General features: G+C 37.6%; 1 protein-coding gene across 3 annotated transcripts in view; it reads right to left on the bottom strand.

Annotated features, from left to right (window-relative positions):
• Positions 1-565: 565 nt before the first annotated feature.
• Positions 566-14,752, bottom strand: part of TTC8 (tetratricopeptide repeat domain 8) — a 37,330-nt gene continuing 23,143 nt past the window's right edge. Inside the window, exons 9-15 of one of the 3 annotated variants that reach the window (XM_051806640.1) lie at positions 12,945-13,032; positions 9,968-10,078; positions 6,874-7,013; positions 5,444-5,618; positions 4,076-4,198; positions 2,847-2,930; positions 566-1,192 (exon numbers count right to left, since the gene is read on the bottom strand). In XM_051806640.1, coding sequence (XP_051662600.1) covers positions 1,076-1,192; positions 2,847-2,930; positions 4,076-4,198; positions 5,444-5,618; positions 6,874-7,013; positions 9,968-10,078; positions 12,945-13,032 — 838 coding nt within the window. In that variant the 3' untranslated portion in view covers positions 566-1,075. The remainder of the gene's footprint in view (positions 1,193-2,846; positions 2,931-4,075; positions 4,199-5,443; positions 5,619-6,873; positions 7,014-9,967; positions 10,079-12,944; positions 13,033-14,752) is intronic. The other 2 variants (XM_051806643.1, XM_051806642.1) reach the window with 2 other exon arrangements.

A 14,752-nucleotide genomic window follows, 5' to 3' on the forward strand; every position in this document is an offset into this window, starting at 1 on the left:
CCAGCTACAACACACAAACACAGATGAGGGTGGAGAAGTAACAAATAGTAAAAAGAAAGACATAATATTAATAAACATGTTTAGGGTTGCTCCTTAAGCCAAGAGACTCCCATCAGAGAAACATGAAAAAATTCTGAAGGTCTCTTTCAGGATGTGCCATTTCAGATTGCCTTAACATCCCACATTTCTTAAAGGTCTTTTAAAAAGGTCAAGTTGTGAATTCATGCAAGTTAATTCCTTTTATTTAAAACACAAAGTATGATATAAAGTCTTCATTTGCTGTTTTTAGTAGTATTCTTGATGATCCAAATATTTGTCTAGCAACAGTGCTCATGTGGTAGCATCTGTAATCACCCCACCAATGCCTTGTTCTCAACTATTAGTTCTTAACTCCACAAGCTTCTAAATACCCTTCTCCCTTACTGAGATCCACAATAAACTCTCTCCTGGGTAGGGATGAAAACATACATTTATGCTATTTTGTACCAGTTCTGTGGAGTCTTTCAAAGTATGTTAAGATTACTGATCCTGATTTTCATGGCAATAAGGATGTAATTTAACTTACATAAACAAATGAGACAAACCATATGAACTGAATTTATTTAATTCATACACAAAGAATACAACAAGGAACACAAGAACTTCTGCTTTACATATGTATTTTAAAATCTTTTTAGGTATTTTATTTTTAAAACTTAACATTCAGTAAGAAAGTATACTATAAAAAGTCAGGTTTCAAGACCAGGTAGGAAGTATTCTTACTCTGCTACTTGACAGGTTGTCACGTGGGAATGTTTAAAACCACTTTTTTCTGCATAAAAGTCAGAAAAAGAATCCTTTTCTGTAATCTCTTGTGTATATAGTTGCAATGTGTTCTAGCTGCCTTTTAATAAGTGTTATGTTTTAAGATGACAAGAAATTGAAATCTAAACCTTTCCTGATACTCAAAGTAACACAGGCTTTGCCACAGGAATGCATTAAGTATAGTTCATCTACTTTGAGCTGGTATTTTCAAAATGCTGTTTGGGACATTTGCTCTGGCTTAACTGTTCTTACATAATAAAAAACATGTTCATCAGAGCATAGCAAAATGCTCTTTTAACTGTTTGATGAGCTGCTGTGTATCAACATGGCCTGGAAATGCTTCTTCTGACTTCTGAGCAGCTGTGTAACTCCTCTGAAGATCTCCAACCTATAAGAAAAACACAAAACACTTTTGAAAATCCAAGCACTGCAGTGTTCGCGTCATGTATTCTGTGCATTCTGTGGAGTACATTTCTGATGCTCACGAATGTTTAAACCTAGCTGGTCCTAAGAGCAAACAGAGTCAGTATAGAGACTTTTGAACTCAGGATTATGTCCCCCTTACATCAAGGGATGAGAAGAAAAGGACAGATGTGATTTTAATGGGAGGGCTGCTTCAAGACAGCAACTCTACATATCCCATTTTACCTGACTTCTTGGAGAATGGACAAGGTACACACCATGCCTAGAGCTTGAAGTAAGGAAGAATAAAAACCAGCATTCTGCTTTTAAACTTCACAAAAGTGTTGCAGTATATATGAGAAAAACACAACCCATAAGGCATCTGTAAAAACTGCAACTCCACGTGATTTCCTGCTTCCTCACAATGTTAGAGAACTGATGTTGCTCCTCTGCTGTTTTTATAAGTAATTGTTCCCTACTTAGGGAACTTAACTTTTTTTCCTAAATAGCCATCATTTTTTGGAAGGATGAAAAGGAAAGTATCTCAGAAACTGGGTTCAGCAAAAAAGAATTCAAATGTTTGGGAACACATCTAGTAAAAGTGATAACTCCTGGATGGAAAGGAAGGAGTTATGGACAGAGTCAGAGGGAGGCCTTTGTTCCCTGTGTATCAGTCAACGCAGAGCTTCAGTGCAGCAACAGTTCTCTGAAGGAGAAGAAACCAGGGTCCTGGCCAGCGAAGTCATGCTTTGTAAACCATGGCCTTACACCAAATCTAAGGACTGCATTACCCCACTGCATCAACACCTGGTTGATGTGGCTGTCTGTCTTCTCCCATAACCTATGAGGATTCCTTGTGCAAAAGCTACGCAACAAGACATTTGCAGACTAGGATTTACTCCTTAATTGGTAGGTAAAATATGCAATTATTCAAAACCATCTTATGTTTCACAATGGAGAGGATACGCTTACAAATTAATGGGTTGTTCTTTCTTGACGCGTGTACTTTAGTATCTGTAGGAGTTGAGCTGCCCACACAACACAGAATCATAACAGAATCTTGAAAATATAGGCACAAGCAAGGAATCAATTTTTTTCTTGTGAAAAATGTAAGGACTTATACAAGATTTCCTTATTAACAAGAATGTTGCACATTGTTAATACAGTGTCTTAGACACTCTGTATGAAATAAATTATTAACACAAAAAATTCAAGGGTTGTAAACCTGAAGAACTGACTTTCTTTTTGAGATCAGTAAGATCATGGGATAAATAAAGGATATTTTTTCTATAATTACTGATAAATCATGTTATACTATTTCACTTCACATTCTGAAAAAGCCAATGACTGTAAAGACTGTAGATGGAATTGTTAATGAATTGTTCATCTTCTAGGCATTTGGACAATTAAAAAGTTACTTTAGAGCTAGTTGGCCTCATTTATTCTCAAAAGCACACTGGAATGACTACTTTGACACACTTCTGGGTATTAAAATGAGAACATAACTTACATTTTCCTTGAGTTTGTGCAGTCTGTATTCTTTTGTCTTTCCCATCTGAAATTCTCAGTACTAACAATAAAAACCCACTTGCCTCACCATGACTCAGTTTTTAGATTACAAGAACAGGACAGTGCCTTACCTTCTCTGAGAGTATGGCAAAATTGAAATGGGGCTCATACATATGAGGTGCTAAAGATGAAGCAGTCTGCAGCAAAGCTCTTGCCTATACAGAGAAATAAAAAAATAATACAGTGAAATATGAATAATTCTTAAAAGAAATCATCCTATGTTTTCTCTAGTAGGCATTTACTAAGAAAGCCATTTTCAACATGGTTACACCAATAGTGTAGGCATAATACAGTTGAATAACATTGAAATTAATAAAGACTCTTGGCTGAGTCAGAAAAAACCATATTGAGACATACTCAGTTAAGCAATTCAATTTTAAACACTGAAGAGAATATATTAGGTATATGAAATAAAAACAAGTATTTAAAGAACATGCGACTGTATTTATCTGTTGTCTCTGACAGTACTGTCTTAAGCATCCCTGGAAACATAAATTTTATCATAAAAGTGACAGCTTTCACATTCTAAACTTTTAATAAAATCAGCTTTTTTTTCTGACTAGTAAAATAGTGGCATACAAAAGTAAAAGAAATTAAGTATCAGGGTGTATATTTTCATGCTGTAAATCCAATACAAAATTAAGGTCAACTTGTGAATGCTTCTACTAGAAGATGGAGAACTTAGTGGGGAAGAAACCAAAATTTTTAAAAAGAAAAGTATCTGTAAACTGTTTGAGAAGGCAAAGTTAAGAATCTATTAAAACTCCCTAAATCTGAAACATCTGAGTACATGTAACAGTACTTATGAAAGAACATTGTGAAATAAAATCCAAGATAAGCAAAACATCTTCACTTTTTTTTATTCTTCTTGGTACAACTTATTGCCATGATGATCCTGATTTTTAATTAATAGGTGTGATTCAAGAAGTAAATTGAAAATTTTAAGCCAAAAACTAAAGTAGACAGGAAGTGATTCCAACAGAAAGGTTCTGCAGTGCTAGTTATTAGCAATCACAACTTCCACAACTTAAAAAAAAAATCTCAAAAACTGCAAAGCAACTGTAAAGCTTGCTTGTCTTTGATGATCCATTTGGATAAGCCTAAGAATGAGCAGTTCAATGGGAGATAGCATGACAACATGGAAGTTACAGTGAAACATGCATAACAATTATCCAGGTTTTCTGCCTGTAACAGTAAGCTAGACATTCATATGATACCTCAACCTGAGAGAAATGACATGTTTGTTAAATACCACAGGGTCAAATGAAGCATTCTGCTTAGGCTGAGATTCAGCACTGACCTGTTCAGTGTGACCTTTTCGCATTTCCAGCACAGCCAAGTTGTTGTAAGCTTCTGCATAGTCGTTATTGTTGACTAACGTTAGCTTGAAACACTGGTAAGCCAAATTCAGGTCTCCTATCCCCTAAAAGTAAGACTGTGTTTTAATGTGTGAAAAGATTGGAAACACCATGCATCTGTTTTGTTGTCTGTAGTATCTTTTCACCCATATGTACTAACAAGGAATGCAAATTACAATAAAAACATGCTGATCAGAAGCATATGTGCTTTCTTCCCAGATCCTCGCATTTTTTTCTTATTCTTTCTCTAGACAGAATAATTTCATGCCCCAAGGGATATTCACTTCATCTAATTTAACTTTTAGATGACTGAAGTGTCTTCTAAAGACTATGCTATCTGCAACTGTCTATAGCAGGGTAAGATGTCTCCAGAGAGGAAGTCATCTTGCCTCTCTGTCTCTACACAGATTTTAAAAAAGAAGATAAAAATTAAGGGAGATTCATTTCTTGGATGGAGCGGCTGACCAGTACTTCAGTGTTATGAACAACACTGATACAGCATCAGGTTAAACATCAAAAGTGACAAATGCTAAAAAATACAGGCACATCAGTTCAAATTTCAAATTACTGGGTTTATCCCAGTTCCAATAAAAGCAAGATGAACAGCTGGGTTTCTCTCTGATTCAAAACATTATCAGAAACCATCTGAAGACAATTCACATTAGAAAGCTGTCAAAAACTTTATTCAGTAAACTTATTCTGGGTATGCAGCTAAAGAGAAATCTAACACAACTTCTGGAAAAACACCTGCAAAAATGGGCAAAGAATGAAAATTTGTGTAGAAATTTAACAAAGTTTATCACATGTTTATACAATACTTCTATAGGTGTCTCTGAGACAGAGGAACGTGCTTTCTCAACTATGACATACTCAGTGCTTTAGTGTTGGCTACTTGCTACTGAATGTGTATTTTTATGACAACAGAATCGGTCTAATGCTCCATGTAACACAGCTCCCAGAAAAATATCTTGAATTAAATTTTTTTTTTGTCAGATTATCTTGTACTGTAGCCAAGGCCTTCAAAGGCAGGTACATGTGGCAATTTTTTTAGAAAGATGGGAAGGTTAAAGACAGTGGGGAGTGAGCATTTTTTAGCAGGTGAAAGCCACATTCTGTAAAGTACAGAGGTTTTTTTCTTTTGCTGCTTCTTCTCTGCTGAAGTGCAAAAAAATTCCATTTGTACTGGACTTTATTCTGTACACTACTGGGTTTTGTATTTCCAAGTAGGGAAATGACTCCTTCCTAGTTATTTTTTTTACTTTTTTTTCCCAATTGTATTTATTCGGAAAGATTGTTAATATTTTTCATACCACAGCCACATGTCCCAAGTTGTACCACACATCTGCTGTTTCCTCCTCATTTTCAGCCAAAAACAGTGCCCGTTCAAATGAAGATAGTGTCATATCATATTGCTGGGCATAGAAGCAACAGAGGCCCAGATTGTTAAAGAGCTGGCAGTTATAAACACCCATCTGCAGGAGCCGTCTAGATTGAAAGAAAATATTTGTTTCATTTATTTTTTTGATTAATTTCAAATAAGAGTTCTACTCTAAAAGACAAAGTTCTCTCCTACTTTCTCCCTGTTCTGAGAGGGTGTAAACAACAAGTGTTATACTCTTACACTTGGTAGTTTCGTGAAGGGCAGTGAAGGGCATTTTTTATTAGAATCAAAGCTGTGCAAAACAGTCTGTGTAAATTAGTAACTTCTGTCTTTTTGACTGAGTCACATGATCTGACTTTACTGTAAGACAGAGTTGGACACAGACTTTCTCCATTTCCTCTTTCCAATCCATTGACCTCAATCAAGCTGTAATTCGTTGCAGTTACTTTTTATAACTCTTCAGACTTCAATTTTTTGCTTGATTCCTATCCTTCAGTGCTGCTTTAATTAGTAATAGTACATCTAGATGTGAATCTACATTAATCTTACATATGAAGCATAACTCAGATTTTGATTCAAATTGATGTTGTTTGGTGTGTTTTTTAGAATGGAGATATAAAAATTCTGTTAATATTTATAGGAAAAACAGAAGTGCTTTGAGGGCCAGAGAAAAAGGGCTGTTGTCTGCAGCATGACTGTGAGTTCTTTAACCTAACGCATAAAAGAGCTCAGGTCCAATAGAAATGAGATGGAAGTGCTTTTATTGACTTAATTTGCTACTAGACTCAAGAACATGAGTCAGGCTCCTTTGCACTCTTGACTGTACCGAAATAAAAAGCAAGTAGCAGTATTTAACACTATCTTTTTACTGCTTTCAGTAAAACATGCAGGAAGCCCAGTCCACATTCAGGTCAGGGATTTTGTGGTCAGAACTCCTGGTCACTTCAGGTGAAGTTTTGCAAGATTATTCTTTTTCAAAGGGCTAAATACGAAGTCCTTATGCCTCTTGGATGCAATTGAAGCCGAAAGTAAGATCCACTGTTCTCAAACTGCCTCATGCTGTGAAAGAACTTTACTTGAGGATTAGTTGAATAACTGTTTTGATAATCTTTGTTGATACTTCTATATACTTCTCATGTAATGATGACAAATTTTTAAGAGAGTGATGTAATTATCACTGGATGAGAAGATACATAAGTTGGTAAGCTAGTTTTACGGTGATATTTGTCCAAATGCTCATTCATCCTCCCATGACAATTTCCTAATTTGTTTTTGCTATCAGCAATACAAAATTCAATCCCTTATATTACCTTCCCATGCATTTAGTTCCCCTCCCTCCCTCTCCACAAGTGTAGATACCTGTAAAACCGCAGAGCTATCTCGGGCTGGTCTGAATAAAAATGGTTACTGCCAATGCATGCAATGGCTTCCACGTGAGTATTGTCTTGTTTTAGGACGTCTTTATAGTATTCTGCAGCTGAGGAGATATTGTTCATTTCCTATACAATTGGACAAAAATTCCAATTACTTCTAATGCTTATCATCTATTTTTATCATGGAACTTACTAAAATGTCAATCTACTAAGTGCTTTACCTATGTCCTGTACAGTACTTCACAGAATCACAAAATGACAGAACATGCTGAGTTGGAAGGGACCCACAAGGAGTATCATCTAAACACTTGAACTCCTGTCAGGCTTGCTGCTGTGACCACTTCCCTGGGGAGCCTGTTCCAGTACCCAGCCACCCTCTGAGTGAAGAATCTTTTTCTAATATCCAACCTAACATCCCCTGACAAAAATCCAACCTTTCCCTTGGGTCCTGTCACTGGTCACCACAGAGAAAAGATCAGTGCCTGCCACTCCTCTTCCCCTCACAAGGAAGTTGAAGAGTGCAATGAGGTATCCTCTCAGTCTCCCCTTCTCCAGGCTGAACAGACCAAGTGACCTCAGCTGCTCCTCCTACGGTTTCCCCTCAAGGCCCTTCACCATCTTCATTGCCCTCCCCTAGATGTTCTCTAATAACTTAATATCTTTCTCATATTGTGGCACCCAAAACTGCACACAATATTCAAAGTGAGGCTGCACCAGTGCAGAGCAGAGCGGGACAATCCCCTCCCATGACTGGCTGGCAATGCTTTGCCTGATGCCCCCCAGACACGGTTGGCCCTCCTGGCTGCCAGGGCACTGCTGATCATATTCAACTTGCCATCGACCAGGACCCCCAGGTCCCTTTCTGTGGCACTGCTTTCCAGCATCTCATTCCCCAGTCTGTACAAACATATAGGGTTGCCCCATCCCAGGTGCAGAATCTGACACTTTCCCTTGCTGAACTTCTTATGGTTGGGGATTGCCCAGTCCTGTAATTTGTTGAGGTCTCTCTGCAGGGCCTCCCTGCCTCTGAGGGAGTCAACACCTTCTCCCAGTTTTGTGACATCTGCAAACTTGCTTAGTATCCCTTCTAGTCCTGCATCCAAGCCATTTATGATGTTGAAGAACACAGGGCTTGAGATGGAGCCCTGTGGAACCCCACTACTGACAGGTCGCCATTCTGATGTTACTCCATTCACTATTCCCCTCTGTGCTCAATCCCCATTCCCCATCTCCCTGCACCACTGAGGAGGGAGGAGGGAGAGACTGGGAAGGAGGGAAGGATGGGGGGAAGGTATTTTTAAGATTTGTTTTACTTCTCATTATCCTGCTCTGATTTTGATTGGTAATAAATTCAAGTAATATCCCCAAGCCAAGTCTCTTTTTCCTGTGACAGTAATTGGTGAGTAATCTTTCCCTGTCCTTAACTCAAGAGCTTTTCATTTTATTTTCTCTCTTCTGTCCAGATGTAGAGGGGAGTGATAGAGTGGCTTTGGTGGGCACCTGGCATCCAGCCAGGGTCACCCCACCACACACATGCAACAGGCACCTGCCACTTCTTGCACAATGTCTGTGATACACAGAACTGTGCAGTCAGTTTCCCAGCATGGTAACACAGAATACACTTACTGCCCCGTCAGTGTCTCAATTATTTTCAATGCTTTGTAAATCAACTCATGAATTCCTCTGTACAAAAATGAGAATATAATTGCATATAAAGAATTATTATGTGCTTTTGTAAACAGGAATCATGAATTCACCAAAATTTGTACTACCTAGGATATGCCAGTTAAGAGAACTATATTGTAAAAAAATATATGCTTGGATGTGTGCTACTTGGAGGACAAATTAGGGAGAACTCATTGCTGTAAATGATGGCACACTGTTTCTGATGAGTGCAAGGTCCAGAGAACCCTGTCCCACACCAGAAAAAAGATCAAGCTCATTTCTGTGTTTAAAAAGGAATAACTTGTACCCGTGTGCTGTAGATACACTGTGCTCTCAACATAACTAAAGAATAAGCTTTTGTTTAACTTCAGCAGTGTATTTAGCTATTAAAAAAATGGATTTTTTGTGATTAAAGGAGATAGTACTAAAGCAGTCTCTTTAAAAATTATGGGTTTTTTTAAGCCAAAAAAACCTCTGCAACTCTTCCTACTGTAAAAAGTTAGCGATAGGGAAGAAAAGCTCTGATTAAGATGGCTGATGCACATATTCCACTTGGGAATCTATGTAATGAGAACAGCCCTGTGCTGCAGTACAAATCTTTGCTAATGAAGCTATAATCCTGCAATCAGGTGTCAGTGCAAAACTAGATCCTATCAACTATATGTTGCTCCTTAATAATTCCTTAAAGGGTTATGCAATGTTATATATGGTTTGGCAAAATAATATCCATATTAATAACTGTTTAACAATTCAGAAAGAAAAGCCTCCAAAAATTATGCAGCTGTTTTCTTCCATGCTGAAGGACACAAAGGATTAAATATGAAAATAGATTAAAGCTTAGGGGTTAGATGAGAATGATGAGAACAGGATTGAATGCCAAGTATGAATGTAGATAAAAAAACCATAAATTCATGACTTTGTTTAAAACATTTGTTCTAGAATAGCATCATTACCAACTTTCAGTGAAAAACGATAAGTCCACTGTTTGACATGAAAATACACACTTTTAAGACACAAAATGCATGGTTACCAAGCTAAAATGAAACTAAAACGAATCCTACTTAAAATGACATCTGCTTCCTAACTGAAAAACATTCACATTTCAACTGTTCTCACTGGTTTCAGAAACTAATGGTAACACATTAGTGCAAATAAAAACAACATTGATGAGTAAACTATTTTGCTGATTGATCCTGCTAGCAGGTTGATGGTGACTTGAGCAGTTTTAGTAGGATGAAACATATATAAACTAGCCTCAACTACACGGACAACATCTGGACCACTTGGCTCAATGTGAGCTTGATTCTTCAAGCCACGGGTAAATGGGATCTCACAGTTATATTCAACTAGTGGCTCTTTTTTCTACCTCAAGCACCTACATTGGCCACTATAAGGATTGTATAGTGGGTGCATACCTCGTAGATTCTGGCAATTCCACAAATAAGAGTCACTTCTCCAGGAAATCGATCTAACCCTTGCTTGAAAAGGTTCAAAGCTGTTACGGGCTGATCCAAGCGCAAATACACCTAAGCAAATAAAAAGTGTATATACATGTTAAATGTCTGATTTTTATACCTATACTGCTGTTTAACATGGGAGAGAAATAAAAGGGATGACACTTCCATTCATGCAATAAACCATTAGCTGAGATGATGAATAATACTGAGAAAATAATGGAGTGAATACTGACTAAATCTGCGTAATGAAGATAAAATAGCTTTATTTAAAATAATTAAATTTACATACATACCATCTACACATTATTAATTAATTTGAACATTACTACTCAAAAGAAATCTAGTTATTTATTATCATACCAAAATAATATACTTTGACACTGAGGTAAAGGTATCACCTTGAATATTGCCCTGTTTCATATATTTTAAAAAAATTGTGCTTAGGCTGGAAAGAACTGGATCTTCAGGTGAGTAGTGCTGGAATACCAAAATGTTTTACTTAGTCAAATAAGACTGCACTGCACAGAGCAGTGACACTTTCAAGTTTCCTTACTGTTCTACCAATCTCTCATCACAAACAATAAAATCCTACAGAAAGAGGGTAGTTTTGCCTCTGCGATTTTGGCTTTTGTGTTGATTATGAAAATGTGTAATGTGGATAATAACTGTGTGAGAATTGGACTCCAATGTGTTGCAACGTGTTGACAGAGACCACCCCTGCAGCTATCTGAGAGTACAACTGTAAAGGCCTCCTGTTGTGGGGTATGGCAAATAGAGCTACAGTGAAGGGAAAAACCCTGCACATATGCTTTGGGAAACTAGATGGTTGGAATGATTAATCTGTATTCCACTGAGTGGAAAAGGGTTCTGAATGCTTCTGTTGGAGAAATATTACATTAATTAGTGCTAATACTTGATGCTACTAAAAAAGGAAAAGAATCTGTGACTGGTATCCTGATACAAACATTTTGTGATGAAATGTAAGAAAAATGTCAGTGTTAACTGAACACTTGAGAAACCTCCAAACATGGTTTCTGCTTTTGCCCTTGAGTTTCATGGACTTCTGACTGCCAACAACCAAAATCATAGATCCTTTTTTTGCAACCCTATAGATATATACTGCTGCAGATATTTGCAAAGAATTCTTTCCTATGACCACTCAACGACATTCTTAATTGTCAAAGAGCTGCCGACTGTGAGTGCCTTCCAAGCAAAGGGACTGCCATTTCAAGTTGATCATTAGTAAAATGAAAAACATACAGGCATTTTTACACTCATTCTGCTAATGTCACTTGCATTTCCTGTATTAAGTTAGAAAACTAATGTCTTCTTGTGAAAAGCAATAAAAGAGTGAGGGGTTTGGAGGGTATGGTACTTAGTAGACATCAGGAAAGGGGTAACTCCCCTAGATCTACTCCTTTTTTATATTTTTATGTTTGTTTATGAAGTACATTTTTTGAGTATTAATGACTCAAATCTGTTCTATTGCTTTATCTGGAGGTTCACTCCAAAGAACCACTCACTACAGATACTAAAACCACACAGCCACAGTACTCTACTATGTAATTCCCATATCCAGTGTCATATCACACTGTCCAACATCTCTGCAGTCTGTAGAGATGCTATCTAGATAAGTGGCAGAAGAAATGAAAAAATGGTGGGACAATTTCCATCTACTTGCAGTTGCTTTGGGGAGACTTGCTTTCTAAGAGTACTACAGCTATAGTAATTAAGGTTTAGATGCTAAACAGATGGATAAGCAGAATGGCTCCATTTTCTTTTTGGTATCTCTCTTATTTCTTATTAAAATATCCTATTTCTAACTCTCCTAGGTCATGAAATACTTTTTAACTTCTCAGCAGTCCTGACTTTACATACTCCTAATTTTTTTTATTTTTCTTTTATCTTTTAATAAATTACATTTCAAGGGAGAGACAGCTTTCAAAAAATATTTTTTAAAACCCAGATAGCTGTTGCAATAAGGAATATAAACAAAACTAACCAGTACAGTACTATCAGTCTGTTTACAACAGAACTGGATGCAATCCTATTATTTTTTAATGGCTGCTTAACTCAAGTCTTATCTTTCCAGTTCTGTCAGACTGAACCGTACCTCAGTGCCTTACTCTATTGCCTGTCCACTGTCAGTCATTAAATCATGTGCAATGTTTTATACTTGAGTGAGCTGGTCTGTGGAGTGAGAGGTGGAGGTTCAAATACAGCTCCTGTTTGAGCTAGTAATGATGCGGGGGGATGCATATCTCCCATAACAAATTGGTTCGTTAATCTAATTACTCTGCCAATTTAATCATTCTGTGTAGCTCATGGAGCGAGTCCAGAGGTGGGCCACCAAGATGATTAGAGGGATGGAGCACTTCTCCTATGAGGAAAGGCTAAGAGAGTTGGGATTGTTTAGCCTGGAAAAGAGAAGGCTTCAGGGTCACCTAATTGCAGCCTTCCCGTACATGATGGGAGCCTACAAGAAAGGTGGAGAGAGACCTCTTGCAAGGGACAAGGGCCTGGAGTGACAGGACAAGGGGGAATGGCTTCACACTGAAAGAGGGTAGGTTTAGATTAGATAGGAGGAATAAATTCTTTACTGTGAGGATAGGGAGCACCCAGAGAAACTGTGTGTGCCCCATCCCTGAAGTGTTCAAGGCCAGGTTGGATGGAGCTCTGAGCAACCCGGTCTAGTGGAAAGTATCCCTGCCCATGGCAGAGGGGTTGGAACCACACGATCTTTGGTGACCCTCCCAACCCAAACCGTTCTGATTCTATGATTCTATGTATTTGCAGAATGACTCCTGGTAGTGACAGGAGAGCATATACTTTTAAACACAATGGTGTATCAAGTTCAATACTGAGCTCTTGTGCTGTATGGACTCTCAGGCATAGTTTGGAATTTCATTCTTAAACAAGAAAATCTGTGACTTACTTTTGCCAAATACAAGATTGTATCAACCATGTCCTGCTGCTTGAGAGCTGACTTAAATTGTTTTTCGGCTTCACGATATAATCCCAACCTAAAGAGACAACAGATACATATGGAAGATACTCATTTGTTGTTTGCTTTTTAAAAAAGAAGTTTATTAAATAATGAAGCAGCGCACTCTAAACCAAATATGAGCTGCCCAAAAGCACACTTTAAGACCACATATTTCTGTGCACGTTAAAAAAAACCATGCTGTTATATGCATTAAGAAAACAAAACTGTGAAAAAGACAAATCCATGAAATTTGGCCCCCCATGAAGCCTTCTGGTGATAAGTGAATAATGATGTACTTGTATTCATAGGACTCCTTCCTGGTCTTAGAAGGGACAGTAAAAAATGAGCAATTAAATTCATGCCTCAACCCATACTGTTTTGGAGCAGAATTTCCTCACCCATGGTAAAGATCACACAGATACTTTCCACTGCGCATGAAGCTCACAGAAGTCTGTTTCATCTCAAAGGCATTTCTTTTATAGTGTCAAATATTTTGCATTAATCTATAAATGCTACATTAACTACAAAATTAAGAGGACCGTGCCATTTCAACAACAGCAAAAAGGTACACTTTCTCAATGCAAATGCAAATTGCCTTTTGTCTCCTTCAGCCATAGTGCATATATACTTGCTGAAGAAACACAACACAGAAACAGAACAAGCCAGCTAAAACAAAGAAACATAGCCAATGGGGACATAAGGTATTTTGGGATCCTGGAAGTACATGTGCCTGCTTGGACGCTTTAGTCTCTGTAACACTATTCATAAAAATCCTGAAAGTAATAAATGACCTCTAAGCTCATGTATTGTGTCTGTATGGCAAGGGTTTGGTAGCTGGGGGGCTACAGGGATGGCTTCTGAGAGAAGCTGAAGTTTCATCTATGTCCCTGTTTTCTCTCCTCTGCCCAGCTGAGGAGGGATGTGATAGCACAGCTTTGGTGCTGGCATCCACCACAGCTAAAAAAGAAAAAAAAGTCAGTCTGATCTTCTAAAGAATATCAAATAAAAGTTAAGGATAGTGATAAATTTCATTAGTTTGGCCATCTAAAAAGAAGCAATAGTTTCAAGCTAAGATGCAATATGGAATTTTAAAGGGCTAACTGCTTTGTATTATCAATACAAGAACTGCTTATAGAATTGAAAAGACTGCAGATGATGCTTCTGTTTTTTAACACCCAATATAGTGTTCATACAAATTCATCGTAAAGAATGAAAGGGGGAACTGCCTCAGTACTTGTTTGACTTATGCAGAGCAGGGTTGTATCAGGAGGAGTTTCTCCTGGTTTGGTAGAACTGTTACTATCATAGCTATATCTTCAGCAATCACTCCAAACTGCTCGCCACAAGTTTGTTCCTCCCTGCTGTTTCCATTCTTCCCTCTAAGAAATGTATGGCTGCACAATGTCGGGGTACTCATAAGTCATTTTTATTAGATGCTTGGGTATGGGGTGCCAGCCCTGAGGCCTTGGCATTTTTGGAACTGATACTTCTTGGGCAATGTACTTCTGGCAGAGACTGTCCAACACAAATATTTTATTATGTATTGTTTCGTCAATTTGAAGCCCTCGTGACAGTTAGTTTCTCAAACTAATATTGTAATATTTATTTTGTGTAGTCTTTTAACAATAATTCTTTGCATTTATTGACTGACTTTTCAAATAGTGATTTTAAAATACATTAAAAAAGGCAAAGTTGCAAGTAATGGGTTACTTAAAGGTACTCAGTGTCGATACCTTTATCTCAAGCAGTTGTCTTCC

Source organism: Manacus candei, unplaced genomic scaffold (genome assembly GCF_025592945.1).
Source record: "Manacus candei isolate 608988 ecotype Guabito, Panama unplaced genomic scaffold, ASM2559294v1 h1tg000067l, whole genome shotgun sequence".
In the NCBI taxonomy this organism is placed as follows: Eukaryota; Metazoa; Chordata; class Aves; order Passeriformes; family Pipridae; genus Manacus; species Manacus candei.